We start from the raw sequence: 15,735 nt of genomic DNA on the forward strand, positions 1-15,735 counted from the left end.
CTTAGCAGTTCTATTCATAATCACTCCCCAAACTGGAAACAAGCCTAATAATGCCAACCAAAGGGGGAATGGACAAATATGTGTTATATTAATACAATAATACTAAGCAATAAAAAAGAGTAAAGTACTTCAAGCAAGCAACGATAGAGATGAATCTCAAAAGCATTTTGTTGAGTGGAAGAAGATGTGCATACCTAAATAATCACTTGATTGATCCTAACAATGTAAAGTTCTAGAACAAGCAACGCTAATCCTTGGTGATGGCATCAGAATAGTGAGCACAGCTTTGGAGGGGAGGGCACTGACTGGAAGAAAAAACAAGGACATTTTCCTCGGGCGTCTCCCGTCCGTCCCTGCGACTGTTGCCCCACCCATGGCTCACCCACAACTTTGAGCTCCTGGCCTATAAGGATCTCAGTGGCTGCAGAAAGATGCAAACTCCCCCTTGGTTTGATTTAGCCCCGTCCACGGCTGGTTTGGCTTCTAATTCCAACAACCCACAGTTAATATTAACCTGCTCCAAAGGGTCAGGTAGGTTTTTAACCTGATAGGCTTTAGCACACACCTCAAAGTCCAAATTAGCTCTAGCAAGACGGATGACCCGGCACAGCAGGGACCACGGGGGTCTAGTGTCCTCCATCGTGGAGGGTTGGGTCTTTCCTTTCTGCTTGTGGAACCACATTTGCTCTCTCCAAAGCTGGGCCATGGCTGCTCCAGATTGACCTGTCATTTCTCTTCACCCAAATGAAGCAGGCGCATTGTTCAACAGGTACCCCAGGCCCACCTGAACAAGACCAGCATCTCCTTCCAGCCTCATCCTGCAGCACCCACCAAGCCCGCTGGGGCTGCCCCGTGGAGCCCAGTATCAGCTCTGAGGTTGGGCCCATCATGAACCAATTTTTTTTTTAAATATATTTTATTGATTTTTTACAGAGAGGAAGGGAGAGAGATAGAGAGTTAGAAACATCGATGAGAGAGAAACATCGATCAGCTGCCTCCTGCACATCTCCTACTGGGGATGTGCCCGCAACCCAGGTACATGCCCTTGACCGGAATCGAACCTGGGACCTTTCAGTCCGCAGGCCGACACTCTATCCACTGAGCCAAACCGGTTTCGGCATGAACCAATTTTAATGCTGCAAGACTCCATCTGCCTGTGCCCACTGTGCCTCATTGAGAGCCACTCACTCACTTGGGCTAAAGCAGTGAAGGCTGACATTCAAGTGTGTCGCCGTGGAAGACAGGATCTGTTCCCTAGCTCAGTGCAGGGTCAGGTTCAAAAGGTCCCCAGGATGGGAATTAGTTCAAACTTGAGAATCTAGTTCGAGAACTTCCTCGGCAGCACCTTATAAGGATCGGCTCATTTACTGCTCATCAACGTTGTTAGAAAACTGAGGCAGAGAAATTGAGGAGCACATGGGAGTTAGTAAGGGCTGCAGGTTTGAGCTTGGGCATTAATGTTCCCGTGTCTGTGTTCTTCGTGCCACACTGCAGTGTCTCCTGGAAGGGAGGGATGGGGCCCAGGTGTGGACAGTGCCTATGGAAAGTCTGCATTGGGGCACAGCAAACAGCCAGGTGACATGAGAGCTGGCCCGCCTAGAGGCTCACTGTGGAGGATGGAAATTGCTGGGGGAAAGGGATTTCCCAGTCCCAGATTATGGCCAATTTGAAAGCATGTCTGAGGTAATACTGTCATCTAGTGGCAAAACAGCAAAAAGCAGTTACCCTCCAAGCAAAGATGGAGTGAGCCTTGAGAAGGCGAGGTATAACAAATCAGCCCAGAGTTGTTCATTTTTCCTCCAAGTACAGATTCTAAAACACAGGCATAACCCATGCCATGTCCTTGGAGTAGCCTTCAGGTTCCACAGGCCACTGAATGGTGGCCACAGGTTAGGTTCTAATCCCAGCTCTGCTCATTACTGACAAAAGGCTTGGGCAAGTTCATTAATTTCATTTTCTCTTTTGAAAACTGGGGGAAATAATGTCTACCCACATGGGTGTTGTGAGGATCAAGTGAAATTATGCATGCAAGGTGCCAGGCATAGTGTAAGCATTTAAAAAATGCTAGTTGTTGTTGCAATACTGAAGAGGTGTGGCAAGAGCTGGGACCGAAGCACGGAGAGAAGGACCTGGACACATTAGGCATTAATTAGTGTGACCTTTGGTGAATCCCACAGGATTGTTCTTGGGGAATAGTTTTTTCATATGCAGTCTTATGTTGCTTCTCTCAGTCTTCTGCCTACATTACCGAGTCATTTCTCCATTCAAAAATATTAATGGTTCCAAAAGACCCCGAATAGCCAAAGCAATCTCGAGAAAGAAGAACCAAGTTGGAGGTATCTTGCTACCTGATATCAAAGTATGCGACAAGGTGATAATAACAAAACAGCATGGTCCTGGCATAAAAACAGAAACATAGATCAATGGAATAGCCCAGAAATAAATCCAGGCCTATATGATCAATTTATGACAAAGAAGGCAAGACTATGCAAGACTATGCAATGGGGTACAGCCAGTCTATTCAATAAATGGTCTTGGGAAAACTGGACAGTCACATGCCAAACAATGAAACTAGACCACTTTCTTACACCATATTATACAAGAATAAACTCAAAATGGATTACAGACTAAATGGAAAACCTGAAACCATAAAACTCCTAGAAGAAAACATAGGCAATTAGCAATATTTTTTGGATATGTCTCCCCAAGAAAAACAAAAGAACAAATTGAACTACATCAGACTGAAAAGTTTTTGTACAATACTGGAAACCATCAACAAAACAAAAAGACAACCTACTGCCCTAACCGGTTTGGCTCAGTCAATAGAGCGTCAGCCTGTGGACTGAAAGGCCCCAGGTTCGATTCTGGTCAAGGGCATGTACCTTGGTTGTGGGCACATCCACAGTAAGAGGTGTGCAGGAGGCAGCTGATCGATGTTTCTAACTATCTCTCTCATCGATGTTTCTAACTCTCTATCCTTCATCCTTCCTCTCTGTAAAAAAATCAATAAAATACATTTTTAAAAAAAGACAACCTACTGAGTGAAAGAAGACAGTCACCAATAATACATCTGATAAGTGGTTAATATCCACACTATGTAAGGAATTCATACAACTTCACACACACACACACACACACACAATCCTATTTTAAAAAAAAATAAGCAGAAGACCTGCATAGACACTTCTCCAGAGAGGACATACATATGGCCAACAGACATATGAAAAGATGGTCAACCTCACTAATCATCAGAGGAAGGCTAATTAAAACCACAATGAGCTATCACCTCACACCTGTCAGAAGGGCTATCATCATTAAATCAACAAGTGTGAGTGAGGATGTGGAGAAAAGGGAACCCTGGTGCACTGCTGGTGGGAATGCAGATCGGTGCAGCCTCTGTGAAAGCAGTATGGAGAGACCTCAAAAAATTAAAAATCGAACTGCCGTATGACCCAGCAACTTCACTTCTGGGTATTTATCTAAAGAAATCCAAAACACTAATTTAAAAGTAATCTCTATCAGGCCAGGAGAGCCCTACACAGCACGCCCCTCGGACACTCCTGACTGGGTTCCTCGGGAGGTGGCTCCTCACCCTCCCATCCCCTCCTCCCCAGACAAGCTTTCCTCGACGGGGGCTTTTTAATTCCCCAGTTGAAATCACCCACTCTCTCCTTCTAATCATCTTGGACCAACTGGGGAAATACAGCTTTGGAAGCAAATAAGCAACTCTTTTATTTTGAAGTTTCCTTTTGTAACGAACTTCAGTGACATTTGAGGTAACTTTGCAAAGCACAGAGAGTTCATTTCCAGATTAACCTTGCTCTGGCCTAGTTGCTCATTTACTTCCAAAGCTGAATATCGTGCCCATTAAAAGATTAACTTTTAGCCTTGAACCTCGTCTGCACTCACGGGGCTGTGGGCTGTGACTGGCTGTTTCCTGCCACATCCAGCTGTGAGCCAGGCTTCGAGTGGCTGCCTCTACATACCACTTTCGTGAGCCCTGGAGGACCCCACAGTCAGGTTTGTGGTTGGGTGTCTCCTGTGGGCTTAGAACTGGGAAGGAGATGAGGTGGCAGGGGGGGCGAGGCCAGAGGCCAGAGTCTGTGTGAGGCATTGTGGCTGCTAACTGGGAACTTACAAGGTGGCAAAAAGGGGTCATGTTGACAGGACACTGAGGACAGCCAAGGAAGGCTCCCCTTCAAAGACGCTCCAGACAGAAGACGTTGCGTTTAGTCAAGTCTTAGGACCACCTGGTAGCATATTGACCCTTAGGAGGGAGCATGCGTCAAAATCTGTTCACTTGAAAGGTACAGGCCCTGCCCTCAGGGAGGGACTTTATAACTTGACCACTGCTTTCTGGCCGTAGGCAGAGGAAAACAGTGGCATGGCTGCTGCCCGGTTATTGTGATCATCAAATGGAGCACTGAAGGAAGAGTGCTCTGTAGATGCATTTAAATGTGTCCTTGTTTATGACCGGCTAAATGATGAAACCTTTCAACTTTCTGGTTGGATTTTGGTTTTATTGATGGAAGGAGCAAAGCTGCGCATTGTAAATGCCAACGCTCTCCATCAGCCACACTTGGCTGCACAGGTTTGCTTCTTCTCATGATGCCTTAAGAACTAGGCCGTGGGAGTCAGATCACATTACTCAATGTGCAAAGGTGGGCAAAGTATTTTCATCTCCTTGCCCTGTAGGTTTCCCATCTGTGCAGTTCAGAGCATAATAATTGTGCTTGGGGGTTATCATAAGGGTTGGAACATGAACACACATAAAACAATTTACACAGCACTCAATAAGTGGTTGCAATTTTATTGTCATTATTATTACTAAGGGGCCATTCTGCTGTCTCCAGGGGTCTTTGTGTAATCAAATTATTCCACTGCTCAGTAGAATAAGAAAATTCCCAACCTTTAAAAACACCAAGTGAGCATTCAGGTCCCTATTTCCCAGCATGCCCTGCATGGTCTCCACACCCCACAGTCAGCACACAATTCACAACATAACACTAAGACTGAGTCCCAAAACTCTACTTGGAAGCCTTGTATTTAGAACTCAGCACCCATTTTCCCATAGAAAGAATGCTTTTATTTTTTTTATTTAAAGTATTACACATAGTAGTACATATATCTCCTTTTTATCCCCCATTGACCTTCCCCCAGCCTCCCCTACCCCCTGTCGTATGCCCTCATCCCAGAAAGAATGCTTTTAAAATACAGGTTGGATTCCCAGGTGACTGAAAATACCTAGAATTCCTAAAAAGACACCAACATGGATCATATGAATCATACAAGTCATCTGAAATCTTCAAAGGAAAATAACTTGTTATCTAACTGCATTAGATTAAATGGCAGTATTGCGAAAGCAAGGTCTGCCTTGAAATTCTTTCCAGCCCCCATCCACGTCCTTGCCCCTTTCCTCAGGCAGGCAAAACTATTTGATCCTCAGATAGTGAGCACCAGATACCACTGGATGTCCTTGCTCTCAGATGTTAGCTTTCTTATCACTGGTGTACTAGTTGTACCGCATTGTTGTTTACCATGAGGCAAAAAGCCTAAACAAACTGAATGAGCTTAAATGAGCTACAGTTACTAATTCGCAAGAGACTTTTATTCTTTCCTCTTCTTTATTTGAATGGAGATCAAAGAAAATGGGAACACAAGCAAACCATTAGATGACCTGGATCGTTCCTTTAATATCTGGTGCCTTTAAGTCTTGTATGGATCAAACTGAAATACATAAAAACATAGAGAGCTAAGTCTGCCTCCCAAACTCAGGGAAAGCCTTGAACAACAAGGTTGTCATTCTCTTCAACTATCAGCCTTACCTCTAAGGAAAACCACGGGCTCAGTACTCTACTGAGCTCTCCACATGCTATGAAAAGAAAAAAATGCATCATAATTGTACTTTCACCCTAGGAAATTCTCCGAAATGCCATGTAACAAGTACTTCATGTGAACCAACTATTTGGCTGTGCACCGTGAGATTGAACTTGGAGAACATCTATCTTTAAAGGCTAACAGAAGCCAGGATTCTGGGCCTTCCTTTGTAATCATTAACTGTCTCATTCTCTTCAAATGCAGAGAGAGAGAGGAGAGAGGGAGACCTTCCTGTCTACGTCACAGAGAAGTAGAGAGAAGGAACTAGTAGATAGAAGTGTGGTAAAAATGGTGTTTGGTATATATACAGATGCTGGGTTATTTATTTCTAAGCAGCTTTCAGATGATATAATTCACACTACTCCAAGCAAGTAATTCTGAGTGAGGCTGAGCCATTTTCCTTGGACCAGACACAAGCGTCACTGAGTCTCTATGCTAGAAATCTGCAGAAGAGCATTTCTGTGTGCGGGTAATGAGGGGATTTGTTGAGACAGTGGAAGTTGAGAAATGCCCAGACCTGCAGAGAATTTTTATAGGAGTTTCTCTGAACCAAGCTGACTACATGTGCCAGGGAGCAAGATTTCAGATGCTCCGGAGGACAGCAGTTTTGCAGTTTTATGCATTTGAAATTAAGGTAGGGAAGATTACATGGAGGTGGGAGAAAGCAAGGCGAGGATTGGATAATAGGATAGTGAAGCTTATTTGCTCTTTTGGGGGTGGTTACCTCTTAGAAGACATGACCTGAAAGGTAGGTCATGCATTAAAAGTGTGTGTGTGGGGGGGGGGGGCGGTTGAAAAGGGGCATTTCAATGGTGTGGTTTTTTTTTTAAATATTTTATTGATTTTTTTACAGAGAGGAAGAGAGAGGGATAGAGAGTTAGAAACATCGATGAGAGAGAAACATCGATCAGCTGCCTCTTGCACACCTCCTACTGGGGATGTGCCCGCAAGCAAGGTACATGCCCTTGGCCAGAATCGAACCTGGGACCTTTCAGTCTGCAGGCCGATGCTCTATCCACTGAGCCAAACCGGTCAGGGCTCAATGGTGTGTTAACCCAGATGCACAGAAACAATGGACAGGGCTAGCTTAAAGAAAAGATAAGCATTTTTTTAATTAAGTCTTTATTGTTGAAAGTATTACATATGTCCTCTATTTTTCCCCATTGACCCCTTCTAGCCCACCCCTGACCCAGGGCTTCACCACCCTATTGTCAAAGATAAGCCTTTTACTAAGGAAGTGATATGCCTGGGGTGTGACTACCCACCATGACCTGCCCAGTCAGGAATTTATGATCAAATCACCCTGAGATTACTTTCCATGGAAACTCTTCTTTCATCCACAATTGAAACCTGGTAGAGAATTCTCATCCGACAAGGCAGAGAGAGATGACAGGCAGGGAAATGTCCAACTCAAGCAATGAACATTGATGGACAGCCACTCAGTGTGGCGTACTGTCCTAATGCCTGGGGATGCAACGTGTGTTGAGGGTCCCAGGTTCAGTGATTCACTGGGAAGACAGCATGTAAGTGAGGCTGTGATTTATTACAGTGAAAGAGTGCTCAGCGAAATGAGCAGAGAAAAGGTTTCTGGGGCAGAATCTGGAGGAAGCCAGGTATAAGCTCCCAGGAGTGCTCTCCCAGGGGAATTATGCAGCAAGAAGTGGTGGCCACTCCTGTGAAGTGTTGTCTGCCAGTCATTTCAGAGCCCAGAGCCCAGGGTGTTTTCAGTGCTGGGGCTGGCCCTATAGACATTCTCTCTCTAGACCAGCGGTTCTCAACCAGTGGGTCGCGAACAATGAAAATACATCCTGCATATCAGATATTTACATTACGATCCATAACAGTAGCAAAATTACAGTTATGAAGTAGCAACGAAAATAATCTTACGGTTGGGGGTCACCACAACATGAGGAACTGTATTAAAGGGTCGCAGCATTAGGAAGGTTGAGAACCACTGCGGACTCTCCGAGGGGAAGCAAATGTTCAGCAAAAACCACATCATTTGCACAAACAGTTGAGACACAGCGAGCCTGTCTTATCAGGGAATCGTAGGAACCCTCCTGAAATCCAAGTTCCCAGCCTCCATTGCTAGCAGGCCTTTCTCAGGGTAGCATTCTCAGGCTGCTGGGTTAACGCTTTTCTGCACAGAGTAGGAAATAAGCGTTTGCAGTGTGGTGGGATCAGCTCAATGACTCATTCATTCAACTAAAGTTACCGAGCCCTTGAGGGTTGGGCGGGAAGGAGAGAAGTTAGATGTGGTTGTTGAACTTTGTCAAACTCAACTCAGTGCCTCAATAGCTCCCTGCCCACCCTGGACAAGGTTTGTTGCCTATAAAAAGCCCTGTGGCTGTGCTCCAAGCTCCTCCCCCTCACCTCCATCCGCAACCCACTGCCCATCCCAGGGCTCTGTTTTCTGTCTGCCACTTAAGGTCTTTCTGCCTGGCCCCTGAGGTAGGTGTGTGGGGCTACTTCTCTCTTTGACTTGACTAGATTCTGACACAGGCAGATGCCCTTGGGCCAGTTCTGCCCCATCCCTACCCCCACCAAGACCCCCAGCACCCCACACTTCCTCTGGCCTGCTTGGCCCCTCGTCCATTACAGGAGTTGCCTGTTTGGTTGTTTGAAGCCCTAGTTCCTGGGGCTCATCCCCATCCTTTAAAGATGTCCAAGTCATCCTGTTTCTACTCATGTTTTAATGCCGCTGACACCTGCTGGGAGATGCCCAGAGCTATGACTACAGGTTATCACCCTCCCAGTGCAACCCTCTCATGCAGGAGCTCTACATGCTGACTCACTGAAACCTGAGCCTCAGCATCTCCGAGGTTCTGTCCCCACTGCCCTCGCCCCTCCCGGAGGGATTCACCCCAAACCCTGCCCTCTCATCTTTCAGAAGGACCAGGCTCCAGGTTTACAGGGTTCAGAGTGGGGATGGGAACAAGTGGAGGTAATATGTTGTCTTCTTGGCCTCAAGATTAACGTGTTCAATGACCCAGCCAAGGAATTGGGAAACATCATCTTCCTCCCTGATATCAACCACAAGTCCACCCAAGTCAGACACCAGTTCTGGAAACCCTCAGATGTTAGTATCAGTTCACCCCCAATTTTCCCACCCTGATGGGTCTCCTCCCAGAAAGGCACAGAGGTATGAAATGGCCCTCCAACACCTTTAGGAAATGCTCAGAGCGACTCAATCAACCAGGGAAAGCCACCAAACACCGAAGCTGGTGAGACAGGGCCAGGTCCTGGGAAGCCAGGAATGCTACGATGTAGGCACCTGAAAGACAAGAGTGTGATCAGACTTGCATTTTAGAGAAGTCCTGAGCGCTGGAGGGAGACAAGATGTAGAGTGAATCTGGAGGCCAAGGCGAAGATAAGAAATGTTTTGAAATAATCTTATAAGATGTGGCAGGGCCTCAACTCTAAGGCAGTGGACTTAGTGATGAGGGGACAGACAAGAGGGAAATTGAGAAGACCAAGCATCAGGAGTGGGGATGGGGTGGAGAGGCAGGAGTGCAGTGAGCATGGCTGCGTGCTGGCTGGTTGCACCTTTGACAGCACATTTACCTCTGCCCAGGTAAAGAACACAGAGGGCTGGCCTGGCCGGGTGGCTCAGTTTATTGGAGCATCATCCCATACACCAGAAGGTGACAGGTTCGATTCCCCATCAGAGCACATAGGCAGGTTGCAAGTTTGATCCCCAGGTCGAGAAAGTGGGGGAAGCAGCCGATCAATGTTTCTCTCTCCCCCTCTCTCTCTTCCTCTCTCTCTCTCCCTCTCCCTCTCTCTAAAATAAAAATAAAAACAGAGGGTCAATCATGAATCCAAACAGCTTCGTGCTGTAGCCCCCTTTACCTTCTCCTCTCCCTCTGAATTATTCTTACTGGGTTTGGTTGTTTGGTTTTGGTTTCTCCTTTGAAGGTGCAGAAATGTCCGTGGTGTGTCTGACAGACTTTGAGGCCCACGCGCGGGAGCGTCTGTCCAAGTCAACTTGGGATTATATCGAAGGAGGAGCTGGTGAAGGCTTCACCCGGGACGACAACATCGCAGCATTTAAAAAGTCTGGTCTCCTGTATCCTTTCTGCTGTTGAACTCGGGACCTGGTTCACAGGCCTGGGAAGGGAGCAGGCCTGGTTTCTGCCTGCAACGAACAGAGCAGATATATAATGGCTTTTGTGTTCTTTTGGGTTGGGGTTTTTGGGGGGCAGATGACTGGGGAGAGGAAGGTTGGAGAGAAAACTTATCTTAGTGCCTCTGCAGAACTAGCACAAATTAGTCACTCCCTGCAAAGGTCACCAGTCACCTGGGCAGGGAGCAGACGATGCTTACAGGAGAGAAAGTATAAAAGGAGAGAGGACTCCGAGTGGGAGGAAATATGGAGACACAGAAATCTGGTGATGAAGGAAGATTGATTCAAGGCAGAGGGTTGGACTAGAGCAACAGGGGGCGGAGCACAGACCAGCACACAGCAGCCCACAGGCCAGGTCTGGCCCACCGCCATTTTTTGGATGGTGAACAAGCCAAAGAAGGTTATCTCATAACACGATTGAAAAGAATCAAAAGAAGAATTTGGAACAGGCAAAAATTACATAAAATTTAAATTTCAGTATCTATAAGTAAAGTTTTATCAGAACACAACTATGCACAGCCATTTACATATTGTCTGTGGCTGCCTTGACGTTACAACAGCAGAGCTAAGTCATTGTAACAAAGACACAGAGTCTAAAATGTTGACTGGCCCTTTGCAGAAAGGCTGCTGGCCCCGTGAGAGAAAGCTCAGGAACAAACTGAGACCCGGGACACAAGGCCAGCACCACCTTCTGTGTCTTCGTGATTGTTTAGCTCCTGCTGACTCTTTATTTCATTTTGTCTCCACAAAACTACTAGGAAATGTGGAGTATTCCTCCATTTCAGGGATGAAGTAATGAGCCTATCTGCCCCAGTTTGCACAGTCAGTATTGCCAGGAAAACCTTTCTAAAGTTGTGTGCAGGAGCAATAATATTTTGTGAAAGACAAGCATTTGGGGCCCTGAAGCTAAGTATCTGTTTGCTTAAAAATGTTTTACATATTTGTCATGGGTAAATTTCCCTACCTTCTACAGCAGTCTTTAAGTCATATCTCCAAACGGATTAGCCTCTAGCTAAAAGAATGCCATGACCTTCCCCTGGGCTTTGACCGCTTTCAGTGACCTCTTCTTACGTAGAGACTTGAACCTGAGAGGGAAGGGCCAGGAGCTCTCTGCTGTTTATGCCTTCCCTCTCTAGTCCTTACTCTGATGAATCAGCCCAAGCATCCACATGCTGAGAGCGGTCAGGGCAGCAAGCTCAGAAACAGACCATGGAGGGAGCGAGGATGGGTTGTGGGGTCCACAGAAGATGGGTTCGTGTGGAACCAGTGTTGGGAGAAGCTTCCTTAAGGAGAGGAGCCTCCAGTCTGCTGTGCTGCGTATTTAGCTAATGGTCCCCCACCAGAGGTTTCCGGGGACCTAGTCTGGTCTCCAACTGCACCAGGAATCTGGAGGCCTCAGCAGCAGGCAGCACCTTGGTGTTGGAGATAATCCCACCAACAGGAAACCTCTTTGTTGTCTAGCACAGAATCCGCCTCCGGCCCCGGTACCTGAGAGATGTGTCGCAGGTGGACACCCGGACCACAATCCAAGGGGAGGAGATCAGTGCCCCCATTTGCATCGCGCCCACGGGTTTCCACTGCCTGGCCTGGCCCGATGGAGAGACCAGCACAGCCAGAGGTGTGAAGCAGGCCACCCGCGGCCTGCAGTGTGCAGGAGGCCTCCTTCAAGCAGGGCAGGCGGCCCCAGGGTTTCTCTAGAGCAGTGATGGCGAACCTATGACACGCGTGTCAGAGGTGACACACGAACTCATTTTTTTGGTTGATTTTTCTTTGTTAAATGGCATTTAAATATATAAAATAAATATCAAAAATAAAAGTCTTTGTTTTACTATGGTTGCAAATATCAAAAAATTTCTATATGTGACACGGCACCAGAGTTAAGTTAGGGTTTTTCAAAATGCTGACATGCCGAGCTCAAAAGGTTTGCCATCACTGCTCTAGAGAAAGGGCTTAGGGACAGCAAGTGGTTGGAATTAAGGAGGGTGGGAAGAGGAATGCTTAACACTATGTTTGCATAACACTTCCCCGAAGATTGAAAAAATGCCCATTTTCGCCCAGCCAGCATGGCTCAGTGGTTGAGCATCAACCTATGAACCAGGAGGTCACGGTTCGATTCCTGGACAGGCACATGCCCAGGTTGCGGGCTTGATCCCCAGTGTGGGGCATGCAGGAGGCAGCCGATCAATGAGTCTCTTTCATCATTGATGTTTCTTTCTCTCTCTCCCTCTCCCTACCTCTCTGAAATCAATATGAATATATTAAAAAAAAGAAACATCAATGAATCGAATTGTGGCCTCTTGGTTCACAGGTGGACACAACCACTGAGTAACACCAGCTGGGCATCATTGATGTTCCTATCCTTCTCTCCCTCTCCCTTCCTGTCTCTGAAATCAATAATTAAAAAAAAATTTTTTTAAACAAAACAACAAAAACCGACTTCTATCCCTGCCCCACAGGGCAGCAGAAGGAAGCCGGGACTTCCCTTCACTCACAGGGCAAGTTGGCCAGAAGCAGTGCAGGTCCTAGGGCTTCTCGCCCAGCCTGGAATGCCCTGGCCTCCGACCTGAGTTGTGTCATTTGCTCTGCAGCTGCCCAAGCAGCCGGCCTCTGCTACATCACCAGCACATATGCCAGCCGTACCCTGGAAGACATCGTTGCCGCGGCCCCCAGAGGCTTCCGGTGGTTCCAGCTCTACGTGCAGCCAGATCGGCAGCTAAACAAACAGCTGGTCCAGAGGGTAGAATCCTTGGGGTTCAGAGCCCTGGTGATCACCGTGGATGTGCCCAAACTTGGCAACAGGCGACATGACATTCGCAACCAACTGAACTTGAAGACAAATTTACTGCTAAAGGATCTTCGGTCACCTCAGGAGGTAGGAAAGATACCAGGCCCAATGGGCAGGCAGTACAGAAGGCAACGTCCCTTCTGTGGTTCCTCCCTTCCTTCTTTCCACAAGGATTCATTGAGTGCCTGCCCTGTGCCAGACACTAGTGATGCAGCAGTTCAGTCAGAGCTTCCCAGAGCTTCCAGACAAACAGAGTGTAAGATAAAATGTTCTCCTCCTGGAGCTGTCACCACAAGTGTTCTGCCAGGGCCGAGTGCTAAGAAAGCTATAAATAGGATTTTGCATGGGTCTTCCAACATTTTCTACTTCATGGCACACTTAGAAAACAGTCATTTTGGGAGGCACACTTTGATAAACTGACCCTCTGACGGGGTGCTCATAGCGAAGGTGACCAGCCCTTGGGGTGTAACCAGCCCAGGCCCCACCCTGCTGCCCTGAGAAATGAGGGGTCAACATCTCTGCACACCTGGAACTCATCCAGGGAGCACCAGGTATTTGGAATCTCTGAACTCGATGACGGCAAAGGGCACTTCACCCATTAAAATCCCGACGGATGGGGTGGGATACCCCAGAGAGAGAAAGTCATGGTCAAGTTGGAATTCCTTGGCTACAGTGAAGATAGGGACCCTAGGCTTTTCAGTTAATGGGTACCAGCAATATCCAGCCAGGATACACTCGACAGTCCTACTCATTAAGTCATACACACTTGGCCTTGAGGCTTTCAGGAACCCTTATCTCAGAGTCCAGGAATTTATGGATATTTGGTAGTACCCATGGTGAGTCGGGTCAATATTACATACTATCGGATTTAGGATTATTGAAGTATTGCTTCTTTGTCATTGTCCTGTGCATCTCTCAACCAGAATATGTTACATTGGCCTATAAATGCTTTTGCTTATCCATCTCACTAAACTCTGAGTTCTTTTAACATGGGGACTGTGTCTCAGCTGTCTTGTGTCCCCAGATCCTGGCATAAAGGAACAGGGAAACAATGAATGGTTAATGAATAAGCAATTGAAGTATAAAATTATTTTTGTAAAGGAAAGGAGCTAGAAATGGGATTGGTTTTTATAGCTCCTCTTTTCAAGCTCATAACTGCTTCTTTTCACTTATCATTCACTAGCTTTCTGAATGTGCCTCATTTTTGGAATGGATCAAGCAGTCTTGAAGGAGTTCAGGACTAAGGTTTCCCTTTTATTCCCCACAGAGAAATTCAATGCCATATCTGCAGATGTCTCCCATCGACTCATCCTTCTGCTGGGAAGATCTCTCCTGGTTTCGGACCATAACTCAACTGCCCATCATCCTTAAAGGGATCTTGACAAAAGAGGATGCAGAGTTAGCTGTGAAGCACAATGTGCAGGGCATCATTGTTTCCAACCACGGAGGGAGGCAACTTGATGACGTTCCTGCTTCTGTAAGTAGGAGGACCTCAGAGGGAGAGTGTGTGTGTGTGTGTGTGTGTGTGTGTGTGTGTGTGTGTGTCTAGAGCAGTGGTCAGCAAACCACAGCTCGCGAGCCACATGCGGTTCTTTGGCCCCTTGAGTGTGGCTCTTCCACAAAATACTACGTGCGGGTGCGCACGTACAGTGCGATTGAAACTTCGTGGCCCATGTGCAGAAGTCGGTTTTTGGAAAGGCGATAGACGAAACAAGTATACAAGACGAGTGTGGTTGGGAGAGTTGGAAGGGGTCGACCTCAGTGAACATACCTCAATCAGATTGAGGACGTTTTTAGCAAAGGCCAGCTTAGGAGTACCCTAATTAAGTTAATAACAATGTACCTACCTATATAGTTTAAGTTTAAAAAATTTGGCTCTCAAAAGAAATTTCAATCGTTGTACTGTTGATATTTGGCTCTGTTGACTAATGAGTTTGCCGACCACTGGTCTAGAGCAATGTACTCTGTGCAGTTTGGTGTGCACTGTCCCCTCTCTCTTACCACATATGTTGGTATATGTGTGTACATTTTAAAGATTTTTTAATACCCTATTTTTAAAATATATTTTTATTGACTTCAGAGAGGAACAGAGAAGGGGAGAGAGATAGAAACATCAATGATGAGAGAGAATCATGGATCGGCTGCCTCCTGCACGCCCCATACTGGGGATTGAGCCCCCAACCCAGGCATGTGCCCTGACCGGGAATCGAACCGTGACCTTCTGGGTCATAAGTCGACACTCAACCACTGACCCATACCAGCCAGGCTAAGGACTTTAAATAGCCTCATATGTACCAGGCTGTTTTTACACACTTTACATTTATTATCCCTCAATCTCACAATAGTTCTGCAAGGTGGGTATTACTATCCCCATGTTGCAGAATGGGTTGCTGGAGTTATTAGTGTTAAGTAACGTCTCCAGTTCACACAGTTAGTAAGTCATTGTGGTGGGTTTGCTGTTAGAGGTGTTTCCGAAGCACTGAGGTCCCTGCCTCCTGGAAGGAGCACTCAGCTGGAAGGTTGCCTGTCTACATGGATTGCAACCTCACATTTTCTCAAATGACTCAACCCAGCAAGGAACAGTATGTCACTTATGCTGATAAATAACTGTCTTTCACAATACAACTTTAAAATGCCCCATGAATCCTTTGCAAAAAATTTAGGACACTCTGTAATTTTTCCCCTAAAGTGAATTTATGTGCATTAGATACGGAGTTTGGGGAAAGAAAATGAAGAGGAGAGAGGTAGAGAAAGAACATCTAAATTGGAATTAATTGTTGCTTTATCTTCATGAAGATATATATTTTCAAGATACATATTTTCATGAAGCTTATTTTCCAGATTCTTCTATTGCTGCTTGACTCATTTTAAGAAAGAAAGTGGATTTTTTTCCCCTCTATTTTTGGCCTTTTTACTATATATATATATATGTAGAACATGTGCAGTG

General features: G+C 46.3%; 2 protein-coding genes across 3 annotated transcripts in view; one reads left to right on the forward strand and one right to left on the reverse strand.

Moving 5' to 3' along the window:
• HAO2 (hydroxyacid oxidase 2) overlaps positions 1-15,735 on the forward strand; it is a 152,343-nt gene that overhangs the window by 129,889 nt on the left and 6,719 nt on the right. Inside the window, exons 7-10 of the mRNA XM_006097476.3 lie at positions 9,796-9,934; positions 11,470-11,621; positions 12,592-12,875; positions 14,056-14,265. Of these exons, the coding sequence (XP_006097538.1) occupies positions 9,804-9,934; positions 11,470-11,621; positions 12,592-12,875; positions 14,056-14,265 (777 nt within the window). The 5' untranslated portion in view covers positions 9,796-9,803. The remainder of the gene's footprint in view (positions 1-9,795; positions 9,935-11,469; positions 11,622-12,591; positions 12,876-14,055; positions 14,266-15,735) is intronic.
• Positions 1-15,735, reverse strand: part of ZNF697 (zinc finger protein 697) — a 134,868-nt gene that overhangs the window by 89,649 nt on the left and 29,484 nt on the right. Inside the window, exon 4 of one of the 2 annotated variants that reach the window (XR_002831360.1) lies at positions 5,684-5,727. The exons of the other annotated variant lie outside the window; for it this stretch is intronic. The gene's annotated coding sequence lies outside the window, so the exon portion shown is untranslated. Of the gene's footprint in view, positions 1-5,683; positions 5,728-15,735 lie in introns of those variants that run through there. 2 annotated transcript variants of the gene reach the window in all.

The sequence above is a fragment of the Myotis lucifugus genome, unplaced genomic scaffold (assembly GCF_000147115.1).
Source record: "Myotis lucifugus unplaced genomic scaffold, Myoluc2.0 scaffold_203, whole genome shotgun sequence".
In the NCBI taxonomy this organism is placed as follows: Eukaryota; Metazoa; Chordata; class Mammalia; order Chiroptera; family Vespertilionidae; genus Myotis; species Myotis lucifugus.